The sequence below is a fragment of the Callospermophilus lateralis genome, chromosome 13, assembly GCF_048772815.1.
Source record: "Callospermophilus lateralis isolate mCalLat2 chromosome 13, mCalLat2.hap1, whole genome shotgun sequence".
NCBI lineage: Eukaryota > Metazoa > Chordata > Mammalia > Rodentia > Sciuridae > Callospermophilus > Callospermophilus lateralis.
The window spans coordinates 69,056,691-69,072,172 of NC_135317.1; the positions used below are offsets into that span (position 1 = coordinate 69,056,691).

Consider the following 15,482-nt stretch of genomic DNA (forward strand, 5'->3'; position numbering starts at 1 on the left):
GATGGGGTGGGGTACGGTGGAGGCAATACAGAATCAGTTTTAAAAATGAGATTTGGGGAGGGAGCACCCCCACAAGAAGGGTGTCTCAACCAAAGGTGATAGAAGGAATCAATTTCACTTGAAACAGACTGGAAGAAACAAAGGATTGGTACATTTTATATGTAGCAAAGCTGCCTCCCTCTTACCTACCATGGGAAACTAACATGCTCCTCAGACAAGAACCGGGAGAGTCTAATTTGGATGTGTCCTCTGGAAACCTGGCGATACAACACTGGGCTCCCCATGAAACTGAAAAAGCCTTGCTTGGCTCTAGGGCCAGTTTTACTACATGCATCTCCCAGCGCCAACTTCCTGCTTCTGTGTTACTTTTCTTAATACAAAGCCTCCTGAGCCAGCCTTCATAGGAGAGAAATAGAAAAGTCAAGTTTTGAAAGCTACTGTTACTGATAATAAATAAGAATTACTTTGATCTATTTTGGTTTGGGCACTCTAGATACAGTGGGGTGGGTACTGGGTAGGGATCTCTGTTTGAATTATCCAGACAAGTGCTTCAATTCTTTCCATAGCTAGGGAGAGGCATAAACTCTTTTCAAAAGTCTTATGGCTGAAACTCAAACTAAAATTTGCTGAGCTGGGATCTGCACTGTGAGGGTGTATGTTCTTGGGAGAAAAAGAGAAAGAGCAAGGCTGAGAGGGTCTGACTTGCTGACTGAGGAATTCTAGCCAGAGAGAAACTTCATCTGGGCTATCCATTGTTACAGTAGGAATATACAAGGCATTTGCAATAAACTGGGTGCCTTCAGAAGACACAGTTGAGAAACTCATAGTTTCAATGTAACCTAATCTGAACTATCCAGGAGGTTTGGGGAAAGGCCTTGCCAAACAAAGAAAACAAAATTTCCCTAAAAACAAACAACTGAAACACCCTAAAGGGGATGGAAGTAAAAGAAAAGCACAAGAGTGGATCACTGATGATCTCTCACACAGGTTCTAGGCTTTGGCTGCTGGGGAAGGACCCATCCATTCTGTGGCTGGTCTGTGGGGCTCAGGTGCTAGGCTTCTTAAGCTCCCAGAAGATTTTGATGTGCTCCCAGCATGCACAACCGCTAACCCACTGGTAAAGCACTTGAGGGCAGTCTCATGTCCCACACACTATTTCTTGTTGAAGCACTCTGCAAGCAGACCCTCGTCAGAATGACTCTTTCTAAGAACAAAGGCTGGGTGACTTAGGTTGTTCAGCTACCTTGATGACTATATAAGTAAGAATAAAGTGATCACCACTGTGCCTTCTAATCCAAATAGGAAGTATTTTAAGAGTCAGATGTAAGTTTCAAGAAAGAAAGCCTCAGTTTCCTTTCCCCTTCTTCCTATTCCTGCTTCACAATTTTAGGATGGATCTGATGACTTACTCTTCCAACCTCCCTATCTCAAATCCTTTTCCTTTTCTGGTGCTTGAGATGCTATGTGATCATGGGCAAGTTAATAATCCTTTTGAACCTCGGTTTCTCCCACTGTAAAATAAAGGTATAGTTTGTACCTCGCAGGTTTGCTATGGAGATAAAACAAGAAAATAGAAGCAGAGTGTTTAATACACTACTGGGACCACCGTAAATATTCAATAAATGTTGAGTATTACTGCACTTTTAATTAGTCTTCTTTGTGTTTTTGTTTTTTTAAAGTAATGTCAATTGCTGAAATACCTTTTAGTGCAATCTCACTCAGACTCAGGGCTAGAGGATTTGTTTCTGAAGCCTTTGTTTTATGGGCAAATGTCTACCCTGCTGTGAATAGAAGGGCTCTTTGAACTTAAGAAATGGTTTTATCCACAAAGGGGGAAAAGAAATGTTACAGAAAATGCAAGTATTTGATTATTAGAGACTGGAACAGAACTTAGAAGACACGCTCCTGTCATTTTCTACTGGAGGAGACACACACAGTGATTAATTTCCTTGCTTTAAAAAATCAGAAGCCATGAAGATCAACAAGTTAGAAATGTAATTAACAACTCCTGCTAGTTAATGCGTTGCCGCAGGTGCTGTTGGTCTAGATAAAAAGAATTTGCTTCTATAAGCTCCCTACTTTCCGCTACTGAATGCTTAGTGGGTTTCACCATGAAAGAAAATGATACTGGCATACAGGGGGCTTGCAATAACAATTACTTTTAACTAGCGGTGACAGAAGAAGTGACAAGTATGTTCTGCCGAACAGAGGCAGCCCTAGCCAAATGAAAAAGAGAAAAGGAAAAAAGCCCAGCAGCGCAATATAACTTCACCATAGGTTAAAATAAGACAATCAGAAACAAAGTTAGCCTCCCACCCAGCGAGGGTGGTCACACTAGCAAGGCATGCAGTCTTGTTGCAGAGAAATAAAAATTGGAGGAATTGTGGCAAAACCCTATTATAACCCTGGTCAGGGGACAAGGATAATACTCAGGCTACAGGTTTTTGTGTAACAGTGAAAGATGCTCCAGACATCACTTTAATCCACTATGTACAGTGAAACGGGACCCACATGCAGCGGGGGGCTTCTTCCCAGAGCTGTGCCGAGCCTCCGCCTCTGTGCTGAGCTTTGTTCTGAGGCTTGTTAAAATTTAGAGCCCGCGTCCTCTAGGGGAGGCAGGAAATATTTAGGACAGTAAGGTAGCAACTAATAGGTTTTCCCAACTATTGGAATTAAAGCTGGGCCTGGTGGTCAGGGCAATGACTGGCCTTGTTATAAAATGATGACATTGATTTAGGATTTGTTTTAATGCAGGCTCTTGCCAAGATGAAATTTACCTTTGTCATAGAAAGAAAATAATTCACAAAGCTTATGGACACAGGACAGAAATATTCAGCCCATGAAACACTGAACATTAAATTACTCTTTTCAGCCACAGGATGACACCTATATCTAAACCTCCTCTTGTAGGCCTTATACAATCTCAGAAAGAGTTAAAGCTGGCTCAAACCTACACACTTTTAAATTCTCATATTTGCTTCTGGAAATACTCTGTCTTAACTTTTGTGCAAGACTGGTATGACACTTCTTTGTTACTTTCTTCTTTATTTCTCTTATACCTACTAATAGCTCAAAAGAGACAACTAATGCTTGTTTTTAACTCAGTTCTCTCATAAGGCTTTGATATTAAAAAACATCTACCATTTCTTCCAACAGTACCATAAATCACAGATGTTATGGATTTGGATCAAGTACCAAATTTTAGATCCCCAAATGACTGTTGTTGCTCTAACCTGCACAATAGTCATGTGATTGAATATTAAGGAAAATGGCAAAAGCAAAGTAAGAAAAATTAACTATTTTAAAATAGTCTCAATGAAATTTCTCTCTTCAACACTAGGTCCAGAAAATGGAAATAGACCACCATAAAAATATTTTTGTAATCTAATGCTAAATGTGAGTTCCCAGGACATGGTTAGGATCTCTGCAGACAAAAATATTAAATCCTTGCCCCAGAAAGACCTGTTTTGAATCTTATTCACAGGAATATGGGTCTTTTTAATTGCTTAGAAAGGAGTTTTTTAAAGAGTTGACACTCTCAATCACCTTGGTTTTATTTTCCTGAATTCCAATTTGTTTCAAATTACCCCAAATGTAAACTTCACCTTGAGAACTCAAACTTGCCAGGGACATGGCTCAGTGGTACAGCCTTCATCTAGCAAGTGAGCCTTGGTTCAATTCCCAGTACCAAGAAAAAAGAGAGAGAGAGAGAACTCCAACTTATCAGATATTATCTGAAAAGATTTAACAGACAAATTTTTCTTTCAAACTTTATCAATTTCATTTGTATGTTGGAGTGGAAAACATTTTTTATACTATATAAAACTTTGCTAATGAGGCAGTATGGAGATAATATTAATTGACCACAGCCAAGTAATTTCTATTCAAAAAGATTATATTCCATGTACAAAGTACTGTGCTAGGCTCTAGGGAATGCCAGTTTGGCAAAACAGAAGCTATCTGGGAAATTAAGTCCTGCCTACATCAAAGTGGTAAATACAGATCATGAGGTCAAAAGATTCAACACCCGAATGGTCTAATCGACATAGAATGGAGTGCAGGAAACTCTTCCTGGGAATGGGCTGAGGACACAAAAATAAGGGCAACAACACTTCACAGAGAAGTTTGTGTTCCTCATCTCTGAGTCCCCTCAGAACACAAGGCCTGGAATAACAGGACGGTCAATACAGGTAAATAGCAAGCTACTATAAAATAAGTAAAAAGAGTAAATAAATTTTAAAAATTGTGGACCAGAGTGGTTCCTGGAATTTTTGTAAGAGATGTGATTTGAACCAGGTCTTCTTGAATATGGACAGACTCAAGTAAGGCCTTACCTGGGAAGAAAGCTGAGAAGGGAGGGAATAATGCAGAGAAAAGCATTCTAAGTCGCAAATGGACAAGAGGAAGGATGAAGAGTGACATGGCAGCTTTCTTAGCATAGTAGGGTACTGGAAAGACCTCCCAGACTGAGTTTATAGTCTAAGTAAAAAAAAAAGGTAGCCACAGATAATGCTGGAGGGGTGGGAAGGGCACTCAGAAGGAAGGGCTTGAGCGTCCACATTTTAACTTGAAGCAAACAGAACTCAACAAAGGGTTCTTAGAGTATTTATAAGGCTGCATTTCTAAGAATGAACAAGGTTGTATGTTTAGATAGGTGTTGAAGAAATGAGACTATTCATTTCACAAATATATACTGAGAACACAGAGTGCCTGGCCTCTTGCTAAGTGCTGGGGTTAGGAAGATAATCAAAAAAAAAATCATTGTTCCACTTGTAGCAAAGTGTGATAAAGGAAGTATGTAGGACATACTGTGGGAGCAAAGACCAAGGGGACTAATCTAGCTGCAGAATCAGGATACACTGCTCAGAAAGTGGACTTCGGCAAAGAGGACACAAAGATCAGGAGAGTGCATGTATGTGTGTGCATCACCGTAAGCACTGGGCAGGCGCTAGAGGAGTGAAACCCACACGGCAGAACAAGTCGGACTCAGGTGAGGCTCCCTGATGCTACCATGAAGCTCTATCAATGCCATTCTCTGAAGATTCAGAGAAAGACAAGGAACAGGAGGATTTCTTCCCCATTTCTGTAGCTGGGTATCTTGTAAAGTCTGAGCAAATGCTGTAATCAATTAAATATTAGGCGAAATAAGTAGATTGTTTGTAAATCCTTACTTTCCTTGTTAATTGGAATGTTTACAATATTGAAAAAAAAGTTAAAGATTTTCTTAAAAAATGATGTTTAGAAATGTTTTCTGATGTGCATGGGTAAGCTATATTTCACTACCTTTCAAAATATGTCTATGTAGAGCTGCTGCTAGTTTTTTGTTTTGTTTTGTTTTTTGGTACTCGGTGCTTAACCACTGAGCTACATCCCTAGCCTTTTTTACTTTAACACAGTATGTTGCTAAATTGCTGAGGTTGGCCTCGAACTTGAAATCCCCCTGCTTCAGCCTCCTGAGTTGCTGGGATATGTGTTTGGCTGCTCTTTTAACATAATGCAGGAATGTTACAACTTCATTAGACTTCAGTATTATCTGATCAAAGCTCTTTTATTTTATGTAAGTCATGAACCAGGGTGTTATGGTTAAGCGTTCTGGTTAATTCTGGTTAATGGATTATCAATTTTCAACTCATTAAAATACTCAACCCCTGAACCTTATTGCCTTCTACACAACATTTTCCAAAATATAAAGTTCAAGGCACTGGGATAAAATAAAGATGACTAAAATCTACTAGGATATAAGGGACTTTCTTTCTCCTCCCCCCCCCCCCATTGTTTCCTAGGGATACAGAACACTGTATATGCTCCATGAGGATTTTTAAATAATTTTAAAAAAAGAATCCCTACCCTCAGAGAGTTTATCATTGGTTCATAATTAAATTCCTATTACTACTGAGTTTTTTCTAAGAACACAAACTTATTACTGTGAATAGCAATTGTCAATATACTGCACATTTGTGGAACTGACAGGCAAGAGATTTTTCAGGTAGCAAATGGGCAAGTGTTTCTTTATAAAAACTTTCCCACATTCAGAAGTACCACCAAAATATGAGCCAGCATCCACATCCTGAAGACTCTTTCCTGGTGCTCAAAGATTGAAGAAAGTCCTTCCTATCCAAAAATATTTAATTTTGTCACAAATTTTAATGTAACTCCTGACAAGTGCCAGGATATTAAAAAAAAAAAAAAACACAACTTGGGATTTTTATTTGTCTTGGATGGAAACCTGCATCTTGTTGGACAGCCATATTTCTTCTCACGGTTCTCCTCCAAGAGAGGCCCATGTCTGCAAGTCCCAGTGTGAAATTCAACTCTCCAGCAGGCTGTCCTTTCCTCTCCTCTCCTCCACACTAACTCCTATTCCCTGGGCACTTATGGGCTTCATGCATCAGTGTCCAGGATGATACACAACACTGTCTTAGTTATTATGATAAGCATTCATTTTGGTCTCGATGGACTATTATACCTGACAAAAATAAGCACTTATGAATTATCAGATCCACTCTTTCCTTTAAGAGCTAACCCAAATTATTTTAATGATTGCATGCAACATTTCTACTTAGTCATCTGAAACCTTCCACTTCACTACAAAAGTCACCAGATTTTATGTTAATAAATTGGCACAAGGAGTTCCTTACTATTTTAACATTTTTTGATTGAAGATTCTCAGGGACACAGCTGGATTCTCAGCGAATGCATGCCCTAAAAAGATAAGTTGTTTCCTGAACCTTCAAGACTTTTTTGTATTATTTTCCTGCTAAATTGCATATTCCTGTCCTTCAGAGCAGTCTTGAAGAGATCTGATTTCCTTCTGTTCTATTGTGTCCCTGTGAACGCCTTTGCAATTGAAAAGGAGGCCACGGAGGGTGGCAGGAACGGAGTCAGCAGAAGTTACACAAAGTGAGCTATGTGGCTTTGTGACTGGATAGAGCGCTAATGAGGCCAAGGTCACTGGTTCAACCCTGAAAAGGCAGGTACTTCAGTCAATTCCTGCTGGAGAACTGCACCCCTAAACTACTGCAGATTTTCTAGAAATCCAAAGATGTGAGAGCTGGGGATGTGGGTGGGAAGGGCACCAGGGACGTACAGAGGCTGAGAATGCAAGTCCCTGAGAGGGGAAGACCTCAGCACACCTAGCTCCCAGCAGTCCCAGAACAGGCCACCTGCTTGGGGGAAGCTGCTGAGCAGCCAGGCTCACTAGAGGAGGGCTGATTTCTGAACTCAGTTAAGTACAATAGGGTGCCTTGTTCTAGGTCCATCTAGTCCCTGGTGATGCGCAGGAAACATACACACATATTCAAAGATAGGTACCAAACCCACACGGGGGCTATCTGTGACACGTGCAGGAAATGGAATTCTAAAAATCAGACAGGCCTTGCACATACCTGGTGAAAGCAAGTCTTAAACTAGGGATTATGATGGCCTCAACTCTACATCTGAGGTTCAAAAAGAAGGTGTAGGAAAGAGGGAGAATGAATTTAGTTTTTCATGACTCCAGGAATATAAAGGATGCTTATAATTATCTACTGCCTCCTTGGAAGGCAGAAATAAAGTGATCTAAATTTGTGATTATTTATTTTTATATGCTACCAGAAAAAAGAATAGGGAGATTAACCTAAACCAAAGAGATAAGTATAAAATACTGAAATAAACTAGAAACTTTCTTTACAAGTCTTTGTTTCAAATTCTAAAAACAAGCATCTTTATTGTTTCAATTTCTCACCAATTCCAGGTTCTCATGAAGACCAGATTCTTGCCAAGCTATGGGACAGAGCCTAGATTCTTCCAAAGAAATTAAAGACTTCTTTAGCTTTATGGAGGGAGTAGAGAGGGTGCTAGGGATCAAATCCAGGCCTCACACATGCTAGGCAAGCACTCTACCACTGAGCTATATCCCCAGGCCTTTTTATTTTAAGACAGGTCTAAGTTGATGAGGTTGTCATTAAACTTGAGATCCTCCTGCCTCAACCTCCAGATGGGTTGGTATTACATGTTTATGCCACGGCTGGCTCCCTCATTAAGGAACAACAAGCTTTCTTTCCTTTTTTTTTTTTTATTTTAAGAATTTTTAAAGAGTGTCTGATAAGGAGTATTCTCGTCCTGCAAGAATACCATCTGGGGCCTTGTAGTAGAACTGCAGCACAAATTCCATTTCCAAACCTCACCTAAGTAACATGTGTACCATGTTAGATTATGAGAATGGTTTGAAGAAAAGAAAAAAGTTTATTCGTAGGTGTTGCCCTGTCACACAGCACAGAAACAAACCCATTATATGCAGGTATAAAGGCACTGAAATGATGAACCGTAGTTTACTTCTAGCATAATATTTTAAAATATTTCAAGCACACAAAAAGACCAAAGTCTCATGTTCTTTTTACATATAACTATGTAATAGTTGATACATATAAAAGAATGTATGTGGCTCTTAATGTTAAATCCAAAGCACTGTAACAAAACAATCTCTGAACCTGTATCAGCCTAAGATATAAATATGAGTGAGCTGAATCGATAGATTTTCTTAAAAACTTTTTTTTTAAAGAGAGAGAGAGAGAGAGAGAGGATTTTTAAATATTTATTTTTCAGTTTTCGGTGGACACAACATCTTTATTTTATTTTATTTTATGTGGTGCTGAGGATCAAACCCAGCGCCCCGTGCATGCCAGGCAAGCGTGCTACCGCTTGAGCCACATCCCCAGCTCCAAAATTTTTTAAAACAGTACATTAGTTTGTTGAAAAACCTGTTGAGGGAGGGGCGAAACAAAAGAAAAGAGGACATAAAAACTGCATTTGCTCAAGAAGATATCAGAGATAAATTAAAGCCTCATCTCCAATGAACCACACACAGTGTGATTAAGTAGAATTAAGTGCCACGTAAACCACACAGTGGGTACAGGCCAAAGGAGCACAAGAAGGAAAATCTCATTGGGGGCAGAAGACTTGGCTCTGTCCCTGAAGATCACAGAGCCTAACTCTTAGGAGGCACTCAATATATATATATGATAAAAACAAAAAACCAAATATGTGAAACCCAGGGAAATCACTTAGCCTCTTCAATACTCAGCTTCTTTCTATGCAAAATGGGATAAAGCCCTGTCTACAACACTCATCCTTGGAAGGATCAAAATATGAACGTATCTGGAAACGCTTTACGAGCTGCAAAGAGCAAAGTGATTTAAAGGAATGTCATTTTATATGGGATCTTCGTATTTTTTTTGATGGAAAGGATTTTGTGCAATTGCTTTCAGGAGGGAAAGGTGTTAGATGGTGGTTTTTTAACTCTCCAGGGTTTGAATTTCACTTCAGGATATCCTGCTGCTAGTCTGTCTCTTTCATCTGAAATCGCTTCCAAATGTGCAGCTTGGTCACTGATTCCCTACAAACTGTAAGAGAAATTATATTCTCTGCATATGAAAAATATATGTGTTATGGCTCCTGGCACATTTGAAGTCTTAAAAGTATGGATCCCTGACATAGCTGAAAGAATCATGTTAAAAGTAAAGAGGAAAATGAAATCACAATATCTTTGCTATATGGAAAATTCTGTTCCATTTCTCTTCACAAATATTTGTTTAATCTTATGTTAAAACAGTATTAAAAGTGTCTAAGAACTCTGGAGTTAGAAGAAGGTCTTCTTCAAGATGCTTTACCTGTATAGATGTGTCTTAGCATTTCCATTAGGATTTGCAACACAATGAAATATGATCCCAAACACCCATTATTATTTCTGGGGGACTCAAAATGAAGAAATGCTGGTTTCAACTCTGGGTCAGGCTGCTATGTTGGTAGGGCTTCAACCAGCAACAATTTGCCAATATCCTTCCCATTATCTTCCACTGCCACCCTACTGCTATAAATGCCCTTGAAATTATAATTTTTACCACAGGATTCAACTAAGCCAGGAGCATTTAGCCACAAGAGCTCATCAGATAAGAACAAGCAGGAGAGCAGGGTGACTGGCAGTTTACTAGCTGCCAGGATTGTGCTGAGAATCTGACTTTTAATCTCATTTAGGCTAGCTTGATAGGGTAGGTGTTAGAATGCAGATCTTATTTTACAGACAAAGGCACCTGGGAGTTCAGAGAGGTCAAGAAATAACCTACGTAAAGACAACCACCAGGAAGGGAGGACACTAGAATTCAGATATAGTTAATGTGGCACAAAGTCCCTACTTCGCTATCTCTATCTAAATAAATAAAAAACTGGAAATATTGAGAGTAAAAACACATTATGTTATGGTTTGGAAAGGAAGTGACCCCCCAATGATTCACTTATTGAAGGTTTGTTTGGTCCCTAAGTTCAGATGGGGATTTAGGGAAATAATTGGATCATAGGACTCTGACCTCATTAGTGGATTAATCATTGATAGCTGGATGAATTACTGGGAGGTGAAGGCTGTGGGAAGGGGACCTAGTTGCAGGGAGTGGGTCCTTGGGGTCATGCCCTTGCACCCACCCCTGGGGCTTCCTGGCTGCAGAAGGTGAACAGCTTTGCCCTTCAGGTATGAAGCTCGGCCTCAACTCAGATCCAAAGTAATGAAGCCAGCCAGCCATGTCTGAAACTGTGAGCCAAATAAATCTTTCCTCTTTTAAGTTGTTTTTCTGGGGTATTTGTCACAGGGATACAAAGCTAACTCACACACAAATTTCCTTACCTAATATACAGGCAGCTGACTTTGTAGTCTTCTTTAATGTAACTATTTAGAGGAAATCTGTTGTCTATCTTAATCTTATTATCCATTTTATAGAACTACATCTAAAAAGAAGGAAACCTATTATTGCATGTGTCCAATTTTCCATTCAGAAAACATGATGATTTGAGAACATCTGAACTCATTTCTCCCCCTGGACAACTTTCAGAGAATGTTCTCTGAATAACTGGAATCACAGCAACCCTGGGGATAATGTCTCCTACCAATGCACACGTTCAGGTGGCCTGGACCAGGGCTACTTCAGAGAATTTCAAGACAACACCATCGGGCTGGGAGCATGGGTTAGTGGTACAGCACTTGCCTCATATGCGTGAGACCCTGGGTTTGATCCTCAGCACCACATAGAATAAATAAGTGAAATAAAAGCATTGTGTCCAACCACAACTAATAAATAAATAAATAAAAGACAACACCATCAAGATTTCATGACCCTTAATAATGAAGATAATGGCAAAGTTTACTTTGCCCGTCTGATAAAACAATCGGAAAGATAAGATGAAGGTTATTAAAGATTAGGGGAAAAGTCTTTACAGCTGCTTATAACATGACATCCTAAAGATAGTGTTTTGCTCACCCAAGTATTTCAGTTTTTAAAAACAATCACTTTAAGAGAGTCAGACATAACAGAAATTCACTACACCTCTATTCCAAGGAGGCCCAGGAGGGCTTCCAAGTTTCACCATGCTCAGAATAAGCAAACAAAGAAAAACAAAAGTCATGGTCTTAAGTGACCCATGAACCCAGAGAATAAGGATCATGAGGCAGACATCTGCCCATCCACCCTCTATGTAACTGCGTATCTTTTTAAAACCTGCCACAAAAATTTAACCATGGGTGTGCATCCTGTACATGTGCACCTACACAGGCACATTTGTGAATAAAACATATCAAGGGGTCAACTCTCTGACAGGGACAGCTCCTAGTAGAAGACATTTATATTTTTAGAAGCTGCCTTACAGCACCTGAGGTAAAATACACATCTTCCCCAGTGTCATCCACCAAACTGGGAAAATGTGATACTAATTTCAACCTCCTGAGACAAATCTTTGAATTGTCCTGGTAATAAAAAAATACTATTCAGCAGAAAGCTAAGAATTTCCAGTTATTTTTCAATTTATAGAATACATTCATTCATGAAGAAATCATTTTTCACCTTTGAAATAAGTTACATTCTGATATAACCAATATGACATGGAAAAATCTGGATGGCTCATTGATCTCAAGGAATACTATTTATATTAAACTTCTGGCACAAGAATAGATAAGGGGTAGTTTTCTTTTAGGTATGTGGGACAGAGAGAGGTAGTGGATTTTGACATGTATGTGGTATTTGTAGATTTCTGCTCCTACTCCTGTGAGGCCCTGTGGAAGCCCATGTGATCTCCTAATACCTCGGGACTGGTTTGTTCTCAGTCATATAAAAATAGTTAACAAAGAAACTGGTGCTGAATCAATTAGAATGATCTAACCACTACTTTTAAACTAACTGGATTTAACAGAAAGTAAAGTGTAGGCAGGCACCCTTGTGTTTCTAAATGAATGGGTCTCCTGAGTAGATTTCTTGTGTATTACTTTACTTGATTTCAAATGACTGAGGAGAGAGAGAAAAGGAACTATACATGTAGAAGTTCACCTAAGTCAAACAGAAAGGGGTGGAAGTGCAGTAGTACCACCCCATTCCATGTGGCAGCCCTAGAGAGGGGCCTAAGGCAATGGTTAGTGACACCAACAAATGTCAATCATAAAAATGTAAAAAATGGGACACCAAACTTTGTCATATGTGGTAGAATACCTGAGACAGGATGGTGATTAGAGAAGTTGCATCTGACAGTACACTAACAATCTAAGGTTGGGGTGTGTATATGTAGTAGATACAATTAGAACACTCAGCCAAAGAGAAACATCTCTCAGTTCCTCTTCTCCCTTTAAATTCAGAAATTTGATCTTTAATTCATTGGAGAAGACTAGCAACCATCCTATGTGTACCTACTAAGCACCTAACATGCAGAGTCTTATCTCACCTCATGGCTTCCAGGAATCACCAGGATCCCTAGCGGGAGGCTCCTTCTGTGCTGGGTCACCTGCTTTGCTCCCGCCACTGCAGACACCCACACTGCTGCAGACTCCGAGCCACAGCAAGGCTCAGAAGATCAAGGGACCAGTCGCAGCAGCCTTTTTAACTTTGGGAAAACCCAATGCTCACTTCACTCAAACGTCGCAAAGTGGTGCCATGACCCTTTAGCTCTTGGCTCACCAATTCAAAGAGCCACATCACATACAGCCCTTCAGCTGCCCACGGCATGATTCTGTGTCTAGTTCCTTTCCAGGTCCCCCCAAGCGGAAGACAGTTCTGGCAGGGAGTCCAGGCAAGATTACTATAATATTCAGCCTTTGTCCCTTCTTTTGCTATGTCTTATTGTAGAACGAGGCACACGGGTCTCAGAGATTGTGTTTCAGTGTATGCTGGCCTTGAGACCTGTACTCAAAAGGTACCTGCAGGACCTCAGGTCTGCATAATCTAGCCCAGAAATCTCCATTTCAAAGATGAAGAAACTGAGGTTCAAAGACAGTAAAACAAAGTCACTTCCTCAGAGAGCAGTGGAAGACCTGGGTACAAACTTGACTCCAACATCATGCCTCCTGCCTTAGTAAATGTACAGACCACCTAAGAGGAAGGGAAACCAATAACACTGAAGCCAGTTTCCATCCCCTAATTAAAGGCATAAGTGTGTATACACAACATACTTTGTGGTTGTCATCGTAAAATGAAGGGAGACAGGATCGGATTGGTGTTTTCTGGTGTTCCTTTCAGGTCTGAAACTGTCTTGTTTAACTATGAGTATGTTAATATGTATATACAGGTCATACATTGGAATATGGACATCATATACAGTAACGTTACAATTAACTAAAGTTTCCACCACACATTTTGCCTCATCTCCCCAGCGACCATGTTTTCCTAATCGCAAACAAGGGCGAGATATGTGTCACCATTGCAGCTCCTGAGAATCACTGGTGTCCCCTAGGTTTCTCCTAATACCCACTGCAGAGCAAGACGGAACAGGGGTCATGTACTTTACATATCAACTCATTAAATTCCTTGAAGGAAATGGCCAAACCAAAGCAGGGTTGGACTGTGGGGGACAGAACACACTTCAGGAAGCACAAGTTAAAGGTGACAGACTGTGGCTGCTGGAATCTGGAGTCCCCCGCTGCCAGTGCACCCGATGGGCCGGGCATGCCATGCTCAGAACAAGCTTGGCTCCAAGCTCAGCTTTGAAGGCAGGAACCTACACGCCCAGTTTGCATATTCTACGCTAGCGCTTGAAAACGTGCAGTGGAAACTTGGCTCCAGTCCCCAAGCGCACGTGGCCCTGGCTGGCGTCGGGCTGAAAAGGAGCGGGTCGCTCCCGGAGCCCGTCCTACCCAGCGGCCGCCGCCCAGGCCGCCGGCGCTAGGACCCCGCGAGCCCCGCGCACTTCCTCCCGCGGAGGTCCGCGCCGCCCGCTCCCGCCCGCCGCCGCCGCCTACCTGGCGAAGCAGTACTCGCAGTGGTTGCCCCGCTCATTGACCGTGAGCACGTAGGCGTAAGCCGGGCAGGAGAAGAGCAAGTCCCCCACCTGGAAGGGCTGCAGGGCCCGCAGCCCCCTGCCCTTACCCGGGCTGCAGAACCGCTCCAGGCCGCCGTGGCCCTCGGCCCTCATGGTGGCAGCGGGCGGGCGGGCGCGCGCGAAGGGGCGCCGGCGCCGCTGTGCCCGGGCTGCGGCTCCCCGCGAGCTGTTATTGGAGACGCGTCACCCTGAGCTGCGGGGGGCGGGGTGGGAAGCCGCCCGAGACGCCGCGGCCGCCCGCGCCCCGGAAGGGACGGCGGCCCCGCCCGGGCCTCGCGCGCCCCGGGGGAGGGGCAGCCCCGGCGCCCGCCCGCCCCGCGCCGACCCCTGGTCCCGACCGCACGGGCCCCGCCGCTTCCGGTGCAGCCGACCTCCGCTGCCGCGCGAGGGCGGGAGGCGGGTGCGCTCCGGCGGCGACCCCCAGCCCCCTACGGGCGGAGGGGTCGGGTGGGCCGGGGCAGGTGTCCCAGGGCTCCGCCGCGACGTCGGCCCGGCCCAACGGATGCCGCGCGCCTGGCAGCTAGAAGGGGGCCCAGACCGTTCTCCACACTGTTCTCAGGTCTTTGTTTAAGACCTTGGGGAGCGCTCCCGGATCCCCGAGGAGAAACTGGCAAAGGGGAAACAGTGGAAAAGTTTGGAATGCCGTGGGAGCAAGAGGGCTTTCCCAAGGTTTTTAACCCGTGTGAGGCCTTAAGGGGAGCGGGGTTGGCCCTCTGCCCCTCTAGTGGAAGTTAGTTGTCTGGACGGAAGAGGAAGTGCGCTGCTCAGCCCACTCTCTGAACGCTGCAGAGGAAGCTGGAGATAACCTTGCCTTCAAGGAACTTGGACTCTTGTTGGGGCCAGTAGCATGGTGGCCAGAATACTGCACTAAAACTTGCTGTGGTTGTGGTGAGCCTGACCTCCTACCAGCTGTGATCTTAGAAAGGCCATTTAGGTTACCAGTCACAGAGGTTTTAAAACACCATAAAAAGCTGGTGGACAGTGCCTAGCATATAAGCCCTTTACGCAGGCATGCTGTTATTCATGTAGGAAAGAATACAGTATTCCACATAGCCATAAAGGCTGAGATTGATGTGCGTGGTTTTTTTTTTAAGTGTGGAGAGATAATATAGCAGAAGACACTACAAACTATGATCTCAAACTGTGATGTACCTTTAAGTTTA

At 42.5% G+C, this 15,482-nt stretch overlaps 1 protein-coding gene across 1 annotated transcript in view; it reads right to left on the minus strand.

The window, feature by feature from the left end:
- Smyd2 (SET and MYND domain containing 2) overlaps positions 1–14,533 on the minus strand; it is a 49,309-nt gene extending 34,776 nt beyond the window's left edge. The window contains exon 1 of the mRNA XM_076831426.1: positions 14,240–14,533. Within this exon, the coding sequence (XP_076687541.1) occupies positions 14,240–14,412 (173 nt within the window). The 5' untranslated portion in view covers positions 14,413–14,533. The remainder of the gene's footprint in view (positions 1–14,239) is intronic.
- Positions 14,534–15,482: the final 949 nt, after the last annotated feature.